The 25,446-nt window shown below is 42.4% G+C and overlaps 2 protein-coding genes across 2 annotated transcripts in view; both read right to left on the bottom strand.

Moving 5' to 3' along the window:
- The window catches only part of LOC138787851 (uncharacterized), a 30,159-nt gene extending 9,693 nt beyond the window's left edge, over nucleotides 1–20,466 (bottom strand). Inside the window, exons 1-4 of the mRNA XM_069965112.1 lie at nucleotides 20,125–20,466; nucleotides 16,222–16,560; nucleotides 15,238–15,336; nucleotides 14,614–14,988 (exon numbers count right to left, since the gene is read on the bottom strand). Of these exons, the coding sequence (XP_069821213.1) occupies nucleotides 14,614–14,988; nucleotides 15,238–15,336; nucleotides 16,222–16,560; nucleotides 20,125–20,245 (934 nt within the window). The 5' untranslated portion in view covers nucleotides 20,246–20,466. The remainder of the gene's footprint in view (nucleotides 1–14,613; nucleotides 14,989–15,237; nucleotides 15,337–16,221; nucleotides 16,561–20,124) is intronic.
- The window catches only part of LOC138789193 (uncharacterized), a 159,516-nt gene that overhangs the window by 51,463 nt on the left and 82,607 nt on the right, over nucleotides 1–25,446 (bottom strand). The window lies entirely within an intron of this gene.

Below are 25,446 nucleotides of genomic sequence, written 5' to 3'. Positions count from 1 at the left end.
CAGAATGGTTGCTCTACCCGTCAGTGACTAATTGCCAGAGGGGCCACTCCATCAGCCAGGACGGAATTCTCCCCCGTGAGTTGTGATGTCATCACAACTCGGAGGAAAATGCCTTCTGACGGAGGTCCTGATGCCAGTCCTGCCACTCACCGTGGGCACAGGAAGGTAAGTTTGTACTTCAGATCAAATTCCCCCATGCCAGCTGCCAGATTTAAAAAATGGCCGGACTTCTCCTTTAAAGGGGTATGCTGGGGAAAGTAATTTTTACATATATAAATAAATATACAGTGGCATCCCACCTCAGACAGTGATTGGCTGGGTAGGCAGTTCTCTTTGACACAGACACAAGGTTCAGAGCAGGGTTGGTGGCAGGACCAAGGAAGCAGGGCAGATTTTTGGTAATTTGGCTAAACGTATAAGTATCCCACACCCACAAACCCCTTGTCCCCACCCAACCTCCACCCCCACCCCACACACACACGCAGTGCCACACAACTCCAAAACCACAACCATATCCTCACCCCACAGGCAGAAATGTGCTAATTTAGCTATGGTGGTACAGGCAGGGCTGCTTCTAACTTTTTTGTTGCCGGAAGCTGTGCCCTCCATATAGTAATAACACCCCTTGTTGTGCTCCCACATATAGTAATAATGTCTTCTGCTGTGCCCCATATAGTAATAATGCCCCCTGCTGTGCCCTCCATGTAGTAATAATGTCCCCTGGTGTGCCCTCTATATAGTAATAATGCCTCCTGCTGTGCCCCCACATATAGTAATAATTTTCCCTGCTGTGCCCTCCATATAGTAATAATGTCCCCTGGTGTGCCCTCCATATAGTAATAATGCCCCCTGCTGTGCCCCATATAGTAATAATGTCCCCTGCATTAGTAATAATGCCCCATGCTGTGCCCCCATATAGTAATAATGTCTCCTGCTGTGCACCCATATAGTAATAATGCCCCCTGCTGTGCCCCATATATTAATAATGTCCCCTGCTGTGCCCTCCATATAGTAATAATGCTTCCTGCTGTGCCCACCATATTGTAATAATGCCTCCTGCTGTGCCAACTATATAGTCCTAATGCCTCCTGCTGTGCCAACCATATAGTAATAATGCCTCCTGCTGTGCCCACCATATAGTAATAATGCCTCCTGCTGTGCCCACCATATAGTAATTATGCCCACTGGAGAAGATTGTGTCCACCAATCCCCCAAGCGTTGAGCTTCCCATCTGCAGCATCAAGAGGCAGTGGTGTGGTCAGAGGGAGGAGGCAGGTCCTAGCAAATGGTCCTGCAAGTGTTCCCCAGGGCACCCTGTGGGGGGGGCAGGTCTTCTGCAGTGTGGCATCATTTGGATGACAGTCCTAAGGACAAACAATTTCTCTTTTGCAAACTGTGCTGTGTGAAGATCAGCAGGGAAGCCCCCACCATCAGACTGACCACCCCCAGCATGCGCTGTCACATGTTAGCAAAGCACCTGTATAGCTAGGATGAAGTCCGTTCTCCTCAATGAGCAACTGTGGGTCCCGCCACTGCCTCCTGCCTTGCATGCTCCCCCTTTTGCCCAAATTTTTTAGACGGTCACAACCGTCTCCCGTCCACAATTTTTTAGACAGTCCCAACCGGCTCTTCAATTCACAATTAGAATTAGGTTCACAACCGCCTCCTATCCACAATTATGGGCAACAACAGGCTCGTACCAACAATTGTAAGGTAAGTCACAATTTTTACAGGGGTCACCACCAGGCTTTCTCCCCCAATTACAAGGAGGGTCACCAACAGGCTCTCGCATAAATTTATGTGTAATGAAGGGTGTATGGGATTCCCTCTTTACCCTCAACTTTTGGCAGCCCCTGCACTTGGTGCATTGGCTTGATGGACCTACCAGTCCATGTTTTCAATTTTGAAAAACTTTTGACATTTCATAGAGACATGTCAAAAGTTTTGATCACTCCACGTCCGAGTGTTCAGACCTGTACCCATCAGGAGAACGAGCCAGGAGAGGACCGCAATGCAACAAGTCCACGTCCCGCTCTGTGTAAGAAAAAAAGAGTCCGGCTCCATAGATGAGTACATTATGAGCCCAACTTTTTTCTAACACAGAGTGGGGAGAGGATTCGCTGCATTGCGGTCCTCTCCCTGCTCATTCTCGCGATCGGCAGGGGTCTGAACACTAAGACCCGGAATGATCTAAACTTTTGACATGTCTCTACATATATAAGTTTTCAAAACAACAGTGACACTTTAAGCAGGATGGGCCTGACCATGTCACACACATATGCAGTTACTAGCGGGTTTAGTTTGAGCGGTGATAGCATGAGAGCACAACCTTCTAAGACCTTGGCTCAGCAGCGATGGACAGCACCCCTGCGCCTAAATCAGCTCACCAGTGATACACTGTGGGGACACAGCAGGAAAGGAGACATTATTACTATATGAGAGAGCACATCAGGGGGCATTTTACTATTGGGGGGCACAGCAGGAGGCATTATTAATATATGGGGCACAGCAGGGAGAATTATTACTATATGGGGGCATTATTAATATATGGGGGCACAGCAGAGGACATTATTACTTTATGGAGGGCACAGTAGATGGCATTATTACTATATAAGGGCACAGCAGGGGTCATTATGGGGGGCACAGCAAGGGACATAACTACTATATGGGGGCACAATTAATATATAGGGGTCACAGCCGGGGGCATACTTGCTATATGGGGTCCAACAGAGGACATTATTACTATATAGGGACCCAACAGGGGGCATTGTTACTATATAGGGACCCAACAGGGGGCATTATTGCTATATGGGGCACAGCAGGGGGCATTATTACTATATGGGGCACAGCAGGGGGCATTATTACTATATGGGGACCCAACAGGGTAAAATTATTATTACATAATGGGGGCCCACCGGGGGGAATTATTACTATATGTGGGGCACAGCAGGGGGTAGCATTATAATATAGGAGCACAGCAGTTGATCCTACATACACAACCCGCATACCTACCTTTATTACACATGACACCAAACAGCAGAATTACTGCCAGTTTGTCTCGCAGGTTCTGAAGAGATGAATTGTGGCTGGAAGAAATCATCATGGTGGCCGGGGCCGGATGGGGAGGAAAGGTGAAAGTGACGCCTCAGAACAAAGAAGACGTCACCTGTGAGTCACTAAATTAGGTTTTTTGTATTTTGCAGAACATTATACATAACACTTACACTGCTCCTACCTTGCAACTCCACCCCTCCCCCACCCCGGACCTCGCTCAGCAGTGATTGATAGCACAACCAAGTCTCTTATTCCAATACTTACCGGCTGCTGGATGGAGGAGGATGAGGAGTATAACCCCCATCCTCAGGAGTAGTCTCTGCTCTGTGATCTGGATGTCTGCCATCCTGTGCCCGTTCCCTGGCAGGTACACGGCTATATACACTCCACAGCTCGGGACACTCCTTATTCTTACCTGTACTTCCTCTATACAGACAGGACACATTTTCACAATCAGAACAGGTTTGTTGATTACAGGGTCATGAGGCAGAATGAGCATGAGCTATCTGTCACCAGTGACCGCCATTCTGTTGTGTTTTTCTATTAGCGCCCCCACAGCCTGTACACATAGTCACCTTACTGGGGAAGCTATAGAAAACCCCTAGATGCCATAGCTATAGCCGCACACTGTAATATATACCATAAGGATTAGTATACACTACTTACATTATTACTGCAGTGTACTGTAATATATACCATAAGGATTAGTATACACTACTTACATTATTACTGCAGTGTAATATATACCATAAGGATTAGTATACACTACTTACATTATTACTGCAGTGTAATATATACCATAAGGATTAGTATACACTACTTACATTATTACTGCAGTGTACTGTAATATATACCATAAGGATTAGTATATACACTACTTACATTATTACTGCAGTGTAATATATACCATAAGGATTAGTATATACACTACTTACATTATTAGTGCAGTGTAATATATACCATAAGGATTAGTATACACTACTTACATTATTAGTGCAGTGTACTGTAATATATACCATAAGGATTAGTATACACTACTTACATTATTACTGCAGTGTACTGTAATACCATAAGGATTAGTATATACACTACTTACATTATTACTGCAGTGTAATATATACCATAAGGATTAGTATATACACTACTTACATTATTACTGCAGTGTAATATATACCATAAGGATTAGTATACACTACTTACATTATTACTGCAGTGTAATATATACCATAAGGATTAGTATATACACTACTTACATTATTACTGCAGTGTAATATATACCATAAGGATTAGTATATACACTACTTACATTATTACTGCAGTGTAATATATACCATAAGGATTAGTATACACTACTTACATTATTACTGCAGTGTAATATATACCATAAGGATTAGTATACACTACTTACATTATTACTGCAGTGTACTATATACCATAAGGATTAGTATACACTACTTACATTATTACTGCAGTGTACTGTAATATATACCATAAGGATTAGTATACACTACTTACATTATTACTGCAGTGTAATATATACCATAAGGATTAGTATATACACTACTTACATTATTACTGCAGTGTACTGTAATATATACCATAAGGATTAGTATACACTACTTACATTATTACTGCAGTGTACTGTAATATATACCATAAGGATTAGTATATACACTACTTACATTATTACTGCAGTGTAATATATACCATAAGGATTAGTATACACTACTTACATTATTACTGCAGTGTAATATATACCATAAGGATTAGTATACACTACTTACATTATTACTGCAGTGTAATACCATAAGGATTAGTATACACTACTTACATTATTACTGCAGTGTAATATATACCATAAGGATTAGTATACACTACTTACATTATTACTGCAGTGTACTGTAATATATACCATAAGGATTAGTATACACTCCTTACATTATTACTGCAGTGTAATATATACCATAAGGATTAGTATACACTACTTACATTATTACTGCAGTGTACTGTAATATATACCATAAGGATTAGTATATACTACTTACATTATTAGTGCAGTGTACTGTAATATATATCATAAGGATTAGTATACACTACTTACATTATTACTGCAGTGTACTGTAATATATACCATAAGGATTAGTATACACTACTTACATTATTACTGCAGTGTAATATATACCATAAGGATTAGTATACACTACTTACATTATTACTGCAGTGTAATACCATAAGGATTAGTATATACACTACTTACATTATTACTGCAGTGTAATATATACCATAAGGATTAGTATACACTATTACATTATTACTGCAGTGTAATACCATAAGGATTAGTATATACACTACTTACATTATTACTGCAGTGTAATATATACCATAAGGATTAGTATACACTACTTACATTATTACTGCAGTGTAATATATACCATAAGGATTAGTATACACTACTTACATTATTACTGCAGTGTAATATATACCATAAGGATTAGTATATACACTACTTACATTATTACTGCAGTGTACTGTAATATATACCATAAGGATTAGTATACACTACTTACATTATTAGTGCAGTGTAATATATACCATAAGGATTAGTATATACACTACTTACATTATTACTGCAGTGTAATATATACCATAAGGATTAGTATACACTACTTACATTATTACTGCAGTGTAATATATACCATAAGGATTAGTATACACTACTTACATTATTAGTGCTGTGTACTGTAATATATACCATAAGGATTAGTATACACTACTTACATTATTACTGCAGTGTACTGTAATATATACCATAAGGATTAGTATACACTACTTACATTATTACTGCAGTGTAATATATACCATAAGGATTAGTATACACTACTTACATTATTACTGCAGTGTAATATATACCATAAGGATTAGTATATACACTACTTACATTATTACTGCAGTGTAATATATACCATAAGGATTAGTATACACTACTTACATTATTACTGCAGTGTAATATATACCATAAGGATTAGTATATACACTACTTACATTATTACTGCAGTGTAATATATACCATAAGGATTAGTATACACTACTTACATTATTACTGCAGTGTACTGTAATATATACCATAAGGATTAGTATACACTACTTACATTATTAGTGCAGTGTAATATATACCATAAGGATTAGTATACACTACTTACATTATTACTGCAGTGTAATATATACCATAAGGATTAGTATACACTCCTTACATTATTACTGCAGTGTAATATATACCATAAGGATTAGTATATACACTACTTACATTATTACTGCAGTGTAATATATACCATAAGGATTAGTATACACTCCTTACATTATTACTGCAGTGTAATATATACCATAAGGATTAGTATACACTACTTACATTATTACTGCAGTGTAATACCATAAGGATTAGTATATACACTACTTACATTATTACTGCAGTGTAATATATACCATAAGGATTAGTATATACACTACTTACATTATTACTGCAGTGTACTGTAATATATACCATAAGGATTAGTATACACTACTTACATTATTACTGCAGTGTACTATATACCATAAGGATTAGTATATACACTACTTACATTATTACTGCAGTGTAATATATACCATAAGGATTAGTATACACTATTACATTATTACTGCAGTGTACTGTAATATATACCATAAGGATTAGTATACACTACTTACATTATTAGTGCAGTGTAATATATACCATAAGGATTAGTATACACTACTTACATTATTACTGCAGTCTACTGTGAAAAGATGTAAAAAAAAAAATAATAAGAATAAAGGAATCCACTGTATAACAAAAATTGAAAATCACTACTTTTCCCTATTTTTCAAATAAAAAAAACCTAAACAAAAATATATACAACAATGAGTGTATGTTCACACTATGAAATACGTTTGGAAATTTCAAGCGGAGACAATGCTCAATTCTCTGGGCGGACGACAGATTGAGCTTGAGAATATCAGACGGAACTTCCAGCAAAGTTCGCCACACGGCCTCCACTTGAAATTTTTGAGTGTATTTCGTAGTGTGAACATACCCTGAGTCAATAGAAACTATATATAACTATAGAAATATCTGAACTAAAAAAAAACTACACTAATTTTCTTGCATGGTGAATGCCATAAAAAGAATATATTTGTGCAATATATTCACTATTGGCATATATGTGCTGTATATTGCTGCTAGTATATATCTGTGCATGTATATATCTGTTTATGCAGTTGGCTACATACTAATTGTTAATTGGGGGGGGGGGGGGGCATTTCAATTCTCGCCTCAGGCAGCAGAAATCCTAGAATCGGCCCTGGTTGGTGTTTGGTTTGGAAATATGGCTACATTAGGTATAAAACATAACATAATGGTCCAAGTTAAAGGGTTGTTTATCAAAAAAGAAAAACTTAAATTAGTTTTTGTCTAAAAGTTATATAGATTTGTAATTTACTTCTATTCAAAAATCTCCAGTCTTCTAGTACTTATCAGCTGCAGTATGTCCTGCAGGAAGTGGTGTATTCTTTCATCCAACAGCAACCAACCTAAACTTTTGGCAAGTCTATGTGACTTGACAAAAGTTTATTTAAATGACAGTGAAGATCATCATTCACCTTAGACTGCGGATTCGGCTGCTGGTATAAAGTGTCATCTAGAACAACCACTGAGGAACGTTCTTGTGTGCGGGGAGGACAGTCAGGAGAGATAACTGACAGACGTACAATGTGTGGCCATCAGTAGTTGTAGGTGTATGGGGACCATAAGGCTTTAACAGGGTTTGCCAGCCTATACACAAACTAACTGCAGGAATGAGACATCTCATATGAGGATCAGGACCGTATCTACCAATTTTTTACTTTTAACCCCTTAAGAACCCACGGCGTACCTGACATGCCGTCACTACGGGGGGTACAGAGAAGGCTGATTGGCCTTGCACTGCCACTTTCAAAACTGAAATGGCTTGGAAATGCCATGCCTGGTGGTTCTGTTATACTCACAGCCCTGGTCCTCTTCCGACCCCTTCAGCAGTCTGTAGCAATCAAGCACAGATAGGATCAATCAATGCAGTACATGTGTACTACATTGAACCCTATAAGAAATTAAGGTATCGCTCATAGGAATTCCCTAGGGGGACAACAAAACTTATATACATTGCCTTTTAAACACAAGGAGGAAGAAACAAAAAGTGCACAAATTATAATTTGCTTTGCCCTTAAAGGGGAACTATCCGCAGGATAGACTAATCTAACCTGCTGATATCTCCCTATTGCACAGGAGACGCAGAGGAGGAGAATATGTGTCTTACTTTCCTCCTCGGCGGCGTTCTCGTGCTGTTAGCAGTTTAATCCTCAGTCCGGAGCACCGTTAGGAGTACTGCTCCACCCTCAGAGTACCAATCCGGCCCATTGATTATCATTAGAAGGAGTCAGCCGGATTAGCGCTCTAGGGGCGGGGCAGTGCTAACCGTGCTCAGATTGAGGATTACACTGCATACAACACAGGAACGATGCAGAGGAGGAAGGTAAGAGTCATACCTTCCTCCTCAGCATAATAGGGAGCTGTCAGCAGGTTAGATTTATCTAACCTACTAATAGTTCCCCTTTAAGGGTATTGGCTCCCATAGGTTTCTATTGGATTTCTGCGCATACACCAAAATAATACAAACATACAAAAATCACAGGTAAATATTCAAAATGACGAATAACATGCAAATAGTAATCTAATCTAGTAATAGTATAATTCTATAATAATATTACAAAACTGTTGTTGACACCAATGAAACTAACTCAGAGGTTTAATTAAAACGTCATTACACGTCTTCTGGTCCACATCACAGATACAGAACGGAGCTTAGCGGAGGCTCCTACAAGAAGAAGAAGCACCGGAGGAGGAACAGCAATCCTGTAGCGTCTCAAGAGGAGACTCCAGGAGCAACTATAAGGCTGGGTTCACACTAGCCTAAATCAAGCATAATTTTAGGTATTACGGCTGCACTTCCCAGTCTGATCTGAGGACCAAGAGTGACAGCTGTCGGGTCACGTCATGAGACCTGTAGTCAGAGGCACCCAAATCCCCTATCATTGCAAATTTTGCTGTGGACCAACGTTCAAATCTGCAGTATTGCCATAGGAATGTCAGGAGAGGTGAGTATGTTTTTTTTGTTTGTTTTTTTTACAGATTTGATGTGCAGATTTTCCTTAGCTTATGCTATGGAGATGTATTATAACAATATCCAGTATGTCAGAGCATATCCATACAATACACAGGCTGTAAGCCCTCACAGCCGCATAGGGTAGTGCACACCTACCCGGGCCCTATCCTAGGTCCGTTCATAAATGAAAAAATTCTTCCCAAGACTGCACTCTTTCTTGTAGTGAAGGGGGGGAGGGGGATATCGGGATGCTGCGGACGGTGTTTTCCAGATTTCTAGGGTGGAATTTACAATACTTACCTCCTCGGCTCCCCCGCTGTGCCTGCTCCTGCCCTGTGACTGTGAGCGTGTGGCAGTGAAACGTTATCAGAAAAAAAAAAAAAAAAAGAACAGGACCATAGAACCATAGAGGGGACTTAAAGATCTGACAGTGCCATCAGACTCCCAATAATATAGTCTTTATTCCAAGCACTAAAGGATCCTGCGTGTACATATCCATAGACCCCATAATATCATGATGGCAGACGGTTGTATGAACAGCACCGAGTATCTATACAGTCAGTGATTGTATAGGATCACAATGGAGTGGAGGTGGAGATGTGGAGTAACAGGTTGTGCTGCGGGCCGAGCACCAAATGTCCTGCTTCAGTTCCTACAGTCATAGAGCAAATAGATACCAGTCAGGTCACTACCCTCACAGTAATCTCCTAAAGCTCCAGATCCCTCCAGAACATGATGGATCAAGTGCTGTATCCTAGGAGCGGAGAATAGACACAGCAGATCAGGCAGCGGTCAGGGCGGGAGGAAATCTCGCAGGACATGGCGGACACAGAACAGAGAGATGTGAGGAATCTAGTCAGGTGAGGGATGGAGCACCTGGATCAGGGGAACACCTTAAGGGTAGATTCAAACCTACCGGATTCCACGATGTGAGTTTGCAGCAAGATCCTGTAATTCTTGTAGTGTGAAGTTCAATGGGGTTACATACCCGCAGCAGAATTTTCATTATGCTACGAGTATGTAACCCGACCCCTTTAACCCCCCGCACCCCGGAGCATACATTACATATTCGGCACCGCGGCTGTATTTAAGGCTCCCGGCTCCCAACGGTCCCGCTCAGCCAATCAGTGCACGGCAGCACTGATTGGCTGATGGGGACGCGACAGGAGCTGAGAGCCTTAAATACAGCTGCGGTGCCGAATATGTAATGTATGTTCCGGGGTGCGGGGGGTTAAAGGGGTCGGGTTACATACTCGCAGCATAATGAAAATTCTGACTCTCTAGCTTATATTTTTTGCACAAAAAAAACAACAACAACACCATGATATTTGAGCAAAAACGCTGCAGCCAGATATTAGCTGTGAGTAGAGATGAGGGAACCTGGAGCATGCTGGAGTCCATCCGAACACGAGCGTTCGGCATTTGATTAGCGGTGGCTGCTGAACTTGGATAAAGCCCTAAGGCTATGTGGAAAACATGGATATAGTCATTGGCTGTATCCATGTTTTCCACATAGACCTAGGGCTTTATCCAAGTTCAGCAGCCACCGCTAATCAAATGCCGAAAGTTCGGGTTCGGATGGACTCCAGCATGCTCCAGGTTCGCTCATCTCAAGCTGTGAGTCAAGTTTATGATATGTTGTTTGTCAATCTCGTTCTGTGTGCACTTTATCAGCGTAGGGAACGTCAACGTGGTTGTCCACGGCCGCCTAGGGCCGATCGAGGCAAGTAGGCAGGGACAGTGGGTGGGTTCAGACCTAGGACCCACTGTCTTGTAGTCTCTGTATCGTCCAATCCTGACACTTCCCTTTTTAAAAATAACCTTATCCTAATGGGAAAGGATAAAAGAAATCGGCCTATTGTTCCTAAATAAAAAGGCATATAATACCGTCTATGGTTTTAAAAACTTTATTATAAACACACATAGATATGGACTCAAGTATTTAATTTACATTTGCATTATACAGTATATACATTTCATTTCAAAATAGAAAGAATAAATACAGCTGCATAATGTTACTCCAGGCAACCTGAGGCCGCTGTACAGGACACGACGACGTGTGGTGTGAATGATGCAGTATAATGCAGTGCACCATCCATATATATAGTATAATACAGTGCACCATCCATATATATATAGTATAATACAGTGTACCATCCATCCATATAGTATAATGCAGTGTACCATCCATATATACAGTATATTGCAGTGCACCATCCATCCATATAGTATAATACAGTGCACCATCCATACATATAGTATAATGCAGTGCACCATCCATATATATAGTATAATGCAGTGCACCATCTATATATATAGTATAATGCAGTGCACCATCTATATATATAGTATAATACAGTGCACCATCCATCCATATAGTATAATGCAGTGTACCATCCATATATATAGTATAATACAGTGTACCATCCATATATACAGTATAATACAGTGTACCATCCATATATACAGTATATTGCAGTGCACCATCCATACATATAGTATAATACAGTGCACCATCCATACATATAGTATAATGCAGTGTACCATCCATATATATAGTATAATGCAGTGTACCATCCATATATATAGTATAATGCAGTGTACCATCTATATATATATATATATATATATATATATATATATAGTATAATACAGTGCACCATTTATATATACAGTATAATACAGTGTACCATCCAAACATACAGTAAAATTCAGTGCACCATCCATCCATATAGTATAATACAGTGTACCATCGATATATAGTATATTGCAGTGTACCATCCATACATATAGTATAATACAGTGTACCATCCATATATACAGTATATTGCAGTGTACCATCCATCCATATAGTATAATACAGTGTACCATCCATATATACAGTATAAGGCCATGTGCAGACACCAGGGGCGTAGCTAGGGGTTCAGCCTAGGGGGGGGGGGGCGAGTGAGCCTCAGTGGGCCCCCAACCAATTACAGTATGTTACCCATAAGGAACCTCAGCAGATTTCCGAATAATATAGGGTATTTTCTAAAACATTATTCATAGTGAACAGAGACTGAGAACAGTGGAAAAGACTTTCTACATCTCACATATATAACTGTGTAAAAATTAAAGGGGTTATCCAGCATTGCTAAAACATAGCTGCCTTTTTTCCAGAAACAGCGCCACTCTCCTCCAAAGCTTGGATGTGGTAGTGCAGCTCAGTTCCACTAAAAGAGATTACAACAAGTTGTAATACCACAAACAACATAGAGGAAGCTGTGGTGCTGTTTCTGTTTTCTATCTAGCCATCTATCCATTCTTCTATCTCTCTTTTTTTCATATCTATCTGTCTAATATCTATTGGGCAGCATGAGGACTACACCATAGCTGATGGTCAATGACCAAATTAGCAACACCCAAAGGAGTACAAATAGAGTAAATGTATAGTACAAATGCTGGGTAATAATAAATAGTCCGATGCAGTTCAAGGCAACTATTTTAAATAACCTGTATACATAACTAAAAGGAATAATTACTATAAATCCATAGAAACAATACATGAAAAATGTAGGAGAAATCAGCCCAGATAACCATGGTGTACAGGGTATATGAGAGCAGCCAATGTATGCCTCCATGTAGTATTTAGACCCAATTTTAGCCCTCATATAGTTTGCAGGGTCCCTCTATGCTCTCATATTGTAAAAAGCCCACCATCTATATCCTAACATAGTAGATTATCCCCCCTTGTTCATCCATATAGAAGATAGACCCTCCCTGTGCTTCCCCATATAGTATTGAGGTCCCTCTGTAGTTAGGCCTTCTGTGCCCCAATATAGTTATTATTTTCCTCTGTTTCCATGTAGTACTAGTTAGGGCCCTCTGTGCCCTCATATAGAAGTTAGCTACCCCTTTGCGCATCTATCCAGTATTTAGACCTCCATGTAGTATCCTCCATGTAGGCATCCCCTCCAGCACTATCTCATCTAGGTAATCCCCCTGGTATGTATTCCCCATGTGGCCACCCCCTTTCCCAGCAGTAATCTACCTGGTAATGCTCCTGGTGGGTAGACACCACCACCACTGTAAGTAGACTGTACTGTACCTCCAAATTAGGTATCCCCTTTTAAGTTAGCCAGGACATCCCATACCCCAACCCCCATATATGAAATCCTTCCTAGGAGTTAGCCCCACCCACCCACATAGGTCTCCTCCTCTAAAACTAAGGGGAAAAAAGCCATACTTACCTGCTGTGCGGTTGCAGTACTGTAGTCTTCTGATGTCAACTCTCTCCCTGCTCTGTGACCACACAAGTGACATCATCTATGTCCCACAGCTGTAAGGGAGGGAACGGCCTCTTTTGGCCACAACAGTGATTGGCAGGGTGGAGAGCCAATGCTCTCCTCTCCTTGTCAATCACCCTGCTGCATTCAACTGTATCTTCTCCTCGCATACAAGCGCATACAGCTAAATAGTCAGACAAAACATTCGGTAGCCGTGTGGGCCTCCCTGGAGCACTAAATGATGGCCAGGGGCCACCTACAGCCAATAAACATTTGTTAAATCTGTCTGCAAAAGCAATAGCTTTTGCGGTCAGCATTAACTGGCGAAATCTTCAGTGGGCCCCCTGCCTGTGTGGGCCCGGGAGCGTCCGCCCCCTCTGCCCCCACCAAATTACGCTACTGGCAGACACTGTAAGAGATCGACCGTTCCGTGCCCTGGTCACAGAAAAGATCATCCCGGACAGTACTTCAGTACCGGCCAGATGATCTTTAGCGCTGCTTAGTTCTGATGCGGGAGATCCGTGCGCCCACATCAGAACTCCCCACCGCACACAATGGAGCGAGCGTCCGGAGCCGCTCCATCCACAGTGTGCACGGACAGGGATCCCGGCCGGAGAGTATTCTATGTGTATACACTCCACCTGGGATTCCTTCCATAGAAATCACAGCTGTTGTTACTACAGAACTTACGTAGTGTGAACATAGCCTAAAGCAGTGTACCATCTGTAACAGTCCTAAAATCACAAGATTTATCCAGATAGTATAGCCTGTTTTCCTTCATGTGAACGTACCCTTATCTCTGTTAGCTACCGCTGACGACTACCAGCACTGTATCCTAGGAGCAGATAACAGACGCAGCAGATCGGGCAGGGGGAATTCTCGCAGTACAGTAAACATGGTCAGGAATGGAGTACGGTCAGAAAAGGTGAAGGAAACCTTTACAGTAAACAGGATCTAAGGAGACAAATGCTGGAGGAGAAGACCTCTATATAGGCTATGGCCAAGGAGCCTTGGTAAGAAAAACTGATCTTAAAGGGGTATTCCCACCTCATTTAACATAGTTATACTTGTCTCCTTCTCCTGATAGCAGGTTATGTTCCTACCTGTCACCCACAGCGTTAGACCTTTACGGATCGGAGCTTCCAGAGCTTTATGGTGAACTTCCAGGATAAGTTTAGCTCCATGATGTTCCTGTTTATCAGGTGTTATATGTATATAGCAGATACAGCTGGAAACACCATGTACAGGTGGTAATATAACCGGATCCAACACCAGGGGGCGATATAATAATGACCGATTCTCATCACTGTCTGTCTGTCTGATAGACCAGGCATCTACTAGAGTCTCTTCATCGTCTTTCATTAGGTATAAGTTGATCTCCATATTTCTTGGTCTGTAGTTCAGTATAGGACATGTCAGGGTTGTCCTTATTCCATGGATGAGTTCAGGTGCAGCGACATCCAAAACCTGAGGTGGAGCTGTCAGAATGAGAATATATGGCGTCTATTAGAAACTTATATATAACTGGACACTTAGAAAGATTAGAAACACCACAAAACAGATACGGCGCAGGAGGCGCGGGGGGGGGGGGGGGGGGGGGGTCGAGGTGATAGCCATGGATTAAAAAAAACAACATTTCGCCCACAGATACAGTATCCTATATGTGTAGGGCCAGACTGACAGTACGTAGAGGTATACACTATATATAACGTATATTCACCACTTACCTTTCCTAATATAATGTCCATAAATAACGGATAGAACCAGTGACAGCAGCAGCAGGAGAGCTATCCCAAGTCCAATCCCAATCATTAGACATGTGACCTCTAGAAGAATATAAGCAAACACGAGAAATCAGCAGGTTTAGGGTGGGATCACACACAGTATTTAGCTCAGTATTTTTAGCCAAAACCAGAAGCCAACACAGAGAGAACTACAGTATGGTGTGTAATTGTATATATTTACCAATAAGTTATGTCACTATGAGCATAGAGCAGAGTCAAGCTGTTTACCAGGTCTGGTGAAGAATGAAGAAGACGTGAGTCCTGGAGGGTAAGTATTATACCTACCGCCAATAGAAAGTGCACTATGCGTGCCCCGGCAAGGAAGGGGGTCACTTAAATGCCTTCCTTGCTGGGGTGAGTGCAAAGCGAGTAGAGAACAGTCATGCCCTCAGGGGGTTAAGTGGGGATGCTACTGCATTCCTACTTAACCCCCTGGGAGCCAGACTGTAAAACCGGCGACCTGACTCTTTGTGAACTTGACGAGCTGAAATTTTCTAAACATTTCTCATTTCTAATCACGACATATTGTTACTCCATAGTGCAAGGTAGGTCTATTAAAAGAATTAAGGAGCTGGGTTTGCTTCATACAAGGTGAGTTCTCACAGTCAATAACAGATAGCAGTAATGCTGCCCGCCATTAACTCCTTAAATATATATGAAAAAAAAGTTTGCAGAACTCACCGGATGAGTAGCCCCATCTTTTATTGTTCACATCCCTTTAGAACCTATAAATGGCAACAATTTTTTCACTTTACAAAAGCTTCATCGTGGCTACGGCAATACAATTGTTGCTATTTTTAGGCTGTGTCTCTTTTAATTTACATTTACTGACTATAAGCCCATGCCCCCATGTGTTCACCAATGGCAGTTCATTGGCTATATACAACATATACATTTCTATATACCAGATTGTATAACTGTATATACCTTGTACAGGCTGCAGCGATATAGTAACATTACAGGTAAGAGGGTCCCTCAGTGACCTGTGGGAGATCACACAGGAATATACATCTCCATCCTCATCTCTGCTCATAGGCCTCACAGACAGTAAACTTCTCACATTGTAGGTTCCATCATGGTTCTGTACTGGTATACTGGTGTAGGTCCAGTCATCCAGTTTAGCTTTGTTGAAGGAAACTTTACTGTACTTCTCCCAATGTATTCTCACAGATTGTGGATAAAAGCCGCTGACATAGCATGTAACCGATCTCTCAGTGTCTGGATGCATCTCTAGTCTGGAGTCACTGACTGTACAGGTCGGTACGGCTGAGGAGAAACAGAGACATAGAAGTAGGAACAGTGATAAAGTCATAATATCAGTCATACAATCATTAAAGCGAATGTATTATCAGGTACATCACTGCTTCTTTTACCTGAATCGATCGGCGTCGGCTTGGGGATGCCGGTGGCGCTGTCCTTTTTTATCAAATGACGCCGTGTTTCTGTGCTTAGAGCCTGCCCCGGAGTACTGGGAACAGGCCTGCTGCCCCCAGTGTTACCATATGCCTCCACTCTGTGACGCGGCTCTAAGGGGAGGTTTTTTGTCACACTGGGGGGCGGCGGGCCTGCCCCTAGTGCTCTGCAGGGCCGTATTTACCACTAGGCATCCGTGGTCCGGTGCCTAGGGCGACAACTTTCAGGGATCAGAGGGAAGGAAACAACTTTTTTATTTTTTATTTTATTTTTTTTAGTCTCCCACATATCAGTTCAGACTTGCCAGTAAATGTCTTTTTTTAAGGGGGTGGGGGAGGTATGATCATTTCTGGTGTGGCGGTAGTGTTCAGGTCTGGTATGACTGTGACTCTTGGAGCTTTTACCTACGAATCTACCAGTTCTGTGGGGAGAATGCCTTCACACAATATGCAGACGGCTCTAATCATTGATTCAATGTGGAAATTTGTTTATGTTTTAAGCAGTTAAAACCCTGAAAAATGCGATTCAGAAAATGTTTCTCCATGTAGAGAAATGCATGTGGCCGAAATCACGCTCCCCAAGATGGGGCGTCTTCAGGTTTAGTGCCTAGGGCAGCAGCAGCTGGTAATACGGCCCTGGTGCTCTAGGGCGGAAAGACCGGCACAGAGTGTGGGAACCAGATGACATTTTAAAAAACACGTCAACGCTATCCCCGCAATGGCGCCAATTGATACAGGTTAAAAAAGCACAATGGTGTGCCTGATGGTACATTCTTTAGTCACATTGTTAGCAAACTAGAGAATCATGGATGGCTGTTCTCACTTTCCTTGTCAAGTCAGGACTAACTAGAAAATTCCAGCCCTCTGGGCAGAGTAGGTTTGGCCTTACAGGGATTGGTTCTAACCAGTGTCGGACTGGTCCACCAGAGGACTGGAGGGTCCTCCAGTGGGCCCCAAGCTTTAGAACCTGCACTGCTTTAGACTGACATGTTGTTTCTCATTGGTGAGTCCCTAGGATAATTTCCTCTGGTGGGCCCCAGATACCCCAGCCCAACACTGGTTCTAACCCAGAAAGAGGTTCACCTGGGTGACTCCTCCCTTCAATGAAACTTCATATTGCATGTGTGGGAAAGGGGTTTTATTAGAAACAATTCTCACCTACTCTCAAGATAGTGACTGAGGCTCTCACTCGTGGACCCCCAGATCGCCATTCACACTAAATAGGACTGCCAAAAATACTTCAATGCTGCTATCTTTGGCACTTCTTCCAAAAATTTTGGGTATATGCATGAGGAGGGTTTAAGAAGGACGCAATCCACCAGTATAATTTCAGCCCCACAAATCCAGATCTATGCTTCAAAGAATGCTTTACTATTAGAGAGGAACAAACTTTTTGCTGGCAGGTCTGCTGAATTTTGGAATAAAGTTCAGGTTCGTCCGTACCGAACAATGATTGAATCATGCACTGAAAACCGCATAAAAAATGCATGTTTTTTTGTGACAAAAAGTGTAGCAGTCCCACTGAGGCTGCCATGCGATGACCGTGTAGTAGTCCCACTGAGGTAGCCATGCGATGACTGTGTTGCAGTACCACTGAGGCAGCCATGCGATGACTATGTTGCAGTCCCACTGAGGTAGCCATGCGATGACTGTGTTCCAGTACCACTGAGGTAGCCATGCGATGACTGTGTTGCAGTCTCACTGAGGCCGCCATGCGATGACCGTGTTGAAGTCCCACTGAGGCCACCATGAGAAGACCTTGTTGCAGTCCCACTGAGGCCACCATGAGAAAACTGTGTTGAAGTCCCACTGAGGCCACCATGCGATGACCGTGTTAAAGTCCCACTGAGGCCACCATGAGAAGACTGTGTTGCAGTCCCACTGAGGCCACCATGAGAAGACTGTGTTGAAGTCCCACAGAGGCCACCATGTGATGATCGTGTTGCAGTCCCACTGAGGCCGCCATGCGATGACCATGTAGCAGTCCCACTGAGGCTGCCATGCGATGACTGTGATGTAGTCCCACAGAGGCAGCCATACGATGACTGTGTAGCAGTCCCACTGAGGCAGCCATGTGATGACCTTGTTGAAGTTCCACCGAGGCCACCATGCGATGACCGCGTAGCAGTCCCACTGAGGCTGCCATGCGATTGCCATGTTGCAGTCCCACTGAGGCCGCCATACTTGCCTGAGCACCCTCCAAGAGCCCTTAATGGCCGGAGAAAAAGACAGTCACCCTCTCCTTAACAGCACCATCCCCTTCTACGCTACTCTTGTCCTTTCGCAAATGTTTTGGAGGAAAGAAGCATTAGAAATGAGACATCAGAAGATGTCTGAAGCACCTGGACCCCGGTAAAGAGTGTTTACTCTGCTGTAAGAGGTTTTAAACACTTTGGTTCGATGGTGCTATACAGGCTATCACAATACACCTTTTGCTGGTCAAGGCACCAAGGACCCCACCATAGGGTGAGCTAGCCATTGGGGCAACCTCGTACGCTCTAGCATAGAGCAGGTGAGTAAGTTGGATATAGTTACTCTTTAATAATAATTTAATAATAATTTTTAGTTATATAGCGCCAACAGATTCTGCAGCGCGTTACAATTCTACAAACTTCTATGTTTGAAGCTCCTGGTGAAGTGGCAGGGAGAGAAGAACGTTTAGGATATCTGTGTGTACCCTTTGGCTGTCTCTTTGCAGGACCCACTTTTTTCTGGCTCTGACTAGCACTAAAAAACTCACTGAACTACTGTAAACTACCCCTGACCTGCTTCATGCACACAGTTAACCCTTTGCACTTAGGCCCTCAGCTGGGGCTCATAGCACCCCTAGGGGCCCAGAGAGGGAGAGGGGCCCGATGCTCTGATGTTCACAGTAGTGCAGGGTGAGGGGCTGAACATCAGAAGACACAGGAGACAGAGCAGGACCTGCAGAGAGAGAAAAGGGACCTAATCACATGACCCGAGGTGTGGAGAACAGCCCATCAGAGAGGAAGAGGGAGAAGACTGAACTCTAAGTGCTGTGTAATAGTGTCTGAGTCAGTCAGTGTCTGTGTCAGTCAATGTCAGTCAGTCAGCTAGTGTCAGTCAATGTCAGTCAGTGTCATTCATTCAGTCAGTGTCAGTCAGTCAATGTCAGTCAGTCAGTGTCAGTAAGTCAATGTGAGTCAGTCAGTGTCTGTGTCAATAATGTGTGTTTGTGTATGTTAGTCACGTCTCAAGGGATTGTACATAGTGAATAGATAATAGGTGCATAGTGAATGGATGAGGGGCCCATCGAGGCTCTTTCACCCAAGATTGCTCTGTCCCACAAAAACCTGGATCTGGCCCTGCACCTAGTGGGGAAGAAGACCTTTCAGTGCCGACCTACATAGAGACAGAACAGCAATGGCACACTGGTTCTGGGACATTGCACACTTACCTGACACCTCCATAGTGACTTTCCTTATTGCTTTCTCAGGTGTGACAATAACAGTGCAGGTGTATTCTCCATCATCACTGGGCTGTATGTTGGGTATATACAGGCTGCCATCTCCTCCCATAAGGCCACTGTCTGGTATATATGAACCAGGTCTGGTTTGGATATGACGTCCAGCATGGAACCAATATACTTGTTTGTCTCCTTCGGATGTTCTCAGAGTCCAACGTACAGAAACTATAGAGAGATCTAGAGGCGTCTCATATCCATAGAAGAGACAAGGGAGGGTTGTATTATCACCCAGCAATGTCTCTACAGGGGAATCCACCCTGCCGATCTCTAATTTACCTGGAAGATATTAAAAGTTACTGGCAGTGGAGTCAGAATAAGCAACATGAAGGCAGCCGGTGACCTGACCCTGGGGCTCCTATATCTCCTTTATACTGAGACCTCTGGGGATGAGAATGGACACCATGTAGGATAACGGGGGATCGGATTCATACTAGAAGATATACACTAGGTTTATATTACTCTGTACACTCACCACACTCCTTCCCGGGCTGAGTGCTGTACCATAGAAGGTTACCAGTGAGCTCTGCTTCTTATTTCCATAGCCTGATACTCCGATCTCCTATACACATACATTCCCTCAGTAGACAAGACTTACCAGCTGCTGGATGGAGGAGGAAGAAGAGTATAACCCCCATTGTGTGCCCTGTAATCTGTGTGTACGCCATCCTGCCTGAGCTGTCCCCAGCATGTGTATAGCTAAATACATTGCTTTCACTTACATTTCCTTGTCTCTATAGACATCAGAACAGGTTTGGTGGTTTATGCATAACAAAGGTGACATTAAGCTGGAGGCAAGGTGTCGTTTTATCGCTATGTCACAGTGGCCAAGAGTGCTCAACCCTGAATGTACCAACACACTCTTTTTTTAACCCCTTAAAGACGGAGCCAATTTAGATTTTTGCGTTTTCGTTTTTTCCTCCTTGTGCTTAAAAGGCCATAGCACTTGCATTTTTCCACCTAGAGACCCACATGAGCCCTTATTTTTTGCGTCACTAATTGTACTTTGCATTGACAGGCTGCATTTTTGCATAAAGTACACTGCGAAACCAGGAAAAAATTCATAGTGTGGTGAAATTGAAAAAAAAAAGGCATTTTGTTTATTTGGGGGAAATGTGTTTTTACGCCATTCGCCCTGGGGTAAAACTGACTTGTTATATATGTTCCTCAAGTAGTTACGATTACAACGATATATAACATGTATAACTTATGTTGTATCTGATGGCCTGTAAAAAATTCAAACCATTGTCAGCAAATATACGTCACTTAAAACCGCTCCATTCCCAGGCTTATAGCGCTTTTATCCTTTGGTCTATGGGGCTGTGTCAGGTGTTATTTTTTGCGCCATGATGTGTTCTTTCTATCGGTACCTTGATTGCGCATATACAACTTTTTGTTCTCTTTTTATTACAATTTTTCTGGATTTGATGCGACCAGAAATGTGCAATTTTGCACTTTGGGATTCTTTTGCGCTGACGCCGTTTACCGTGCGAGATCAGGAATGTGATTAATTAATAGTTCGGGCGATTACGCACGCGGCGATAGCAAACATGTTTGTTTATTTATTTATTTTTATTTATAACCTGGGAAAAGGGGGGTGATTCTGACTTTTATTAGGGGAGAGGGATTTTTATTAATAATGACACTTTTTTTTTTTAACTTTTACACTTATACTAGAAGCCCCCCTGGGGTTAGGGTTATCTCCCCCCCCCCCCCCCCGGGGTTAGGGTTATTGTGAGCCCTCACGGGCAGGGTCCTCTTCCCCCATGTACCAGTCTTACTCTTGTATTGTTCCTGCCTGTTGCCTATCTATTGTATAGCGCTCTGGAACTAAGGGCGCTTTATAAATAAATAATAATAATAACAATTTCACCCCCCCCCCCCCTGGGGTTAGGGTTATTTCACCCCCCCCCCCCCCGGGGTTAGGGTTATTTCCCCCCCCCCCCCCGGGGTTAGGGTTATTTCCCCCCCCCCCCCCGGGGTTAGGGTTATTTCCCCCCCCTCCCCCGGGGTTAGGGTTATTTCCCCCCCCCCCTCCCGGGGTTAGGGTTATTTCCCTAACCCCGAAAAGTCCAAAGTGAAAAAGTGAAAAAGTCCAAAATGTTGTGAAATTTTTTTCAAAAAATTGCATTTCTCTAAATTTGAAAGTCTCTGCCAATAAGGAAAATAGTAATACTACATAAGTTATTTATTTATATCTATAACATGTCTACTTTATATTAACAGCATTTGGTGAACATGCTTTTATTTTTTTAGGATGTTATAGGCCGTAAATGTTTAGTAGCAATTTTCATGAAAATTTTTAACTCAGAAATTCTTTAGGAACCAGTTCAGGTTTGGAGTATATTTTAGAGGCCTGTATACTAGAAATCCCCATCATTCACCCCATTTTGAAATCTTCACCCTTTTAAGTATTCAAATTGACATTCATACAGTTTTTTAACCCCTTGGGCATTTCACAGGAATAAAAGCAAAGTAAGAGTGAAAAGTTAAAATTTTCATTTTCTTTGCAGAGATTCCAATGTAATGCTAAGTATTTTTTCCCTCTCCGATCCACCAATGGCGGCGATTGCCGATGCCGGACCCTCAAAAAGTAAAGTGGCAGTTACACTAGACTGTCTGCTATCAGCTGACAGTTAAGTTGTGGATCCCGGTCACTGTTTGTGTAAACATTGAGCATCAAAAGCATGTCAGTAAATATACGTCCTGGTGCTGAAACTAACCCCCTACAAGGACGTACATGTACTGACTTCTTCTTTTTTTTCATTCTCATTTCTGGATAAGGAGGCATATAATAAATAAGAAAAACTATTACTATTAAACATTAATGTATTTTATTCATCCAAAAACATAATATGTACAGGTAAAAAAAAACAGGTAAAAAAAATTTATAGTTTCCTTGGGACAATGTTAGGAATGTGACTTTGTGCTCCTCGGTCCGTGCCGGGCTGCCATGGAAGCGCTGAATCTCTGTTTTTTCTGAATTGTGTCTGAAATTTCCAGCCACACCCGCCTCGCCTGTCAGGCTTCTGGGAGTGCAGGGGTTACTGCACTGCTAGATTTGCTCAGTTAAGCTTGGTGCTGGGATCAGAGTTGGTCCAATCAGCTACTGGGCCCAGTCTGATCCTGTGTAAATAGCAGCAGACTCCTCTTTTCCCTGCTGACTATTAGAGTTTACTCACCTGCTCAGCTGCCTATCCCTTCTCTCTGTTCTCTGTGTTTCTGACCTCTATCGCTTACCTCGACTTTGCGTATTGCCGCCAGACCTGACCTTTTGCATGGTACCCCAACTATCCACCTGCTTATTGTCTTTGTACTGCGCCGCCTGACTGTTGCTGACCTGGTTTGTCTGACTTCACTTATTGTGTTTGTTTGTCTGTCAGTGTTTTGTGTTCCACATATCAAGAGTAGGGAATGCCTTTGTGGTTGTCTAGGGCCGTTGAGGCAAGTAGGCAGGGACAGTGGGCGGGACTAGTCAGCGCTCACTGTCCTTCTTTTGTGTATGCTATTTTGCCTTTCCTGACAGACAATTTTTTTTTTTCAAATTTTGCCCCATATACTGCAATAATAACAGTTAATACACAAATACATATAAAAAGTAGTCCAACAGTAAAACTATATATAAACATTTCCAATAATGTTGTTGACACATTTGTTACTAAATAAATATAATCCAGTTTGATTTATCAATAAAAATTTAAATTAATTTAAAACACCGATTTGAACGTCGCACATATTACTTCAGTTGTGATCCGGAGTCTCTGAACGGTAAATTCTTCAAAAATAAAGAAAACAAAATCTATACTTTATAACTTTGTCAAATATCCTTCTCATTCTTCTGTTGTATCTTGATATTATTTGTACCTAAAGGGGCCCCTGTGGGGAGAAAAACACATACAAGGAAAAGTTCTTCAGCCCTTCATCTGAATTGTGCTCAGGTGATGGTCCAGTAGTACAGGACCCACGTACAAAATGGAAATGTTTCTGAATTGTAGCACAACGTACGCCATTTATTTAGCTCACTGCACAGCATGCGATCTCCAATAGGTTGGCTTAACAAAGAGAAAACTTAAAACAAGAATTAGTGAGCATATTGGAGATATACATGCCGATATTGGATTTACCCTTAAAAAAATCCATGGCAGAAATTTCCAAACATTTCTATGACCAACATAAGGCAGACGCTACAAGTCTTTCTATATGTGCTATAGAGAGAGTAGATAAGCCACAAAGAGGTGGGGATTGGGAAGCCTATTGGATTCTCTGTCTTTAGTGAAGATCTTCCAATGGCTTAAAGGCAGGGGCTGGCTGGCAAATTTTAGCCTGGGGGGCAAGCACACAGCACTGGCCCATGAGTAGCCGGCTAGCGGCCCATCTTTCAAGGACCACTCTGGCCCTCACTTATTATTACGCTCCCCACACCAGTGCAGGGAAGGTAGATGCCACCCACTCCAATACTTCCTCCAGCGGCAATGCTCTGACACTTCGGATAACACATTCGGCCCTTCCAGTCATTTGTAAACAGGGAATTCCTACTGCTCGCTGTGAAGGGGTCGGAGATCTCCTTCCTGTATAAGTCTATGGGAGGACTCAGCGCTGACACGAAACCATCCCATAGACTTACATTGAGAAAGTGACTTCTGGCCCCTTCACACAGAGCAGTAGGAATTCCCTGTCACAAATGACTGGAGGGGCTGGAGACGTTATCCAAACTGTTGGAACATCGCCGCTGGCAGAAGTACAGGTCCGGAGTGCCATCTACCGTCCCTGCACTGATGTGAGGAGGGTAATAAGGGCTGGAGTGCTCCTTAAAGGGAACCAATTTGCACAATTGTTCTGATATGGTTTTCCGCTGCACAGTATAGAGCTACTGTTCAGCTCCCTGAGGCTACCAGGCACTGAGTATAAGATGGTGGGAAAGCAGGGTGACCTCCATCATACTGAGTATAAGATGCTGGGAAAGCTGGGTGACCTCCATCATACTGAGTATAAGATGGTGGGAAAGCTGGGTGACCTCCATCATACTGAGTATAAGATGGGTAGAAAGCTGGGTGACCACATCATACTGACTACAATACAAGATGCTGGGTAACTGGGGTTTCTGTATTTTCACTATAGTTTTTATCACTTTTGCTGGAAGTCTAAAATTATATTATCACTGGAGTTCTCCTTTAAATAGGCAATGTCACCAGAAAAAAATGTTTTGTATGTCATAAAAACATATAAAACATTTTTATTGGTCAGAGTGTGAATGTT

Source organism: Dendropsophus ebraccatus, chromosome 4 (assembly GCF_027789765.1).
Source record: "Dendropsophus ebraccatus isolate aDenEbr1 chromosome 4, aDenEbr1.pat, whole genome shotgun sequence".
Taxonomy (NCBI): domain Eukaryota; kingdom Metazoa; phylum Chordata; class Amphibia; order Anura; family Hylidae; genus Dendropsophus; species Dendropsophus ebraccatus.
Note: the sequence above shows the minus strand (reverse complement) of the source record. Positions and strands in the feature narration are given on the sequence as shown.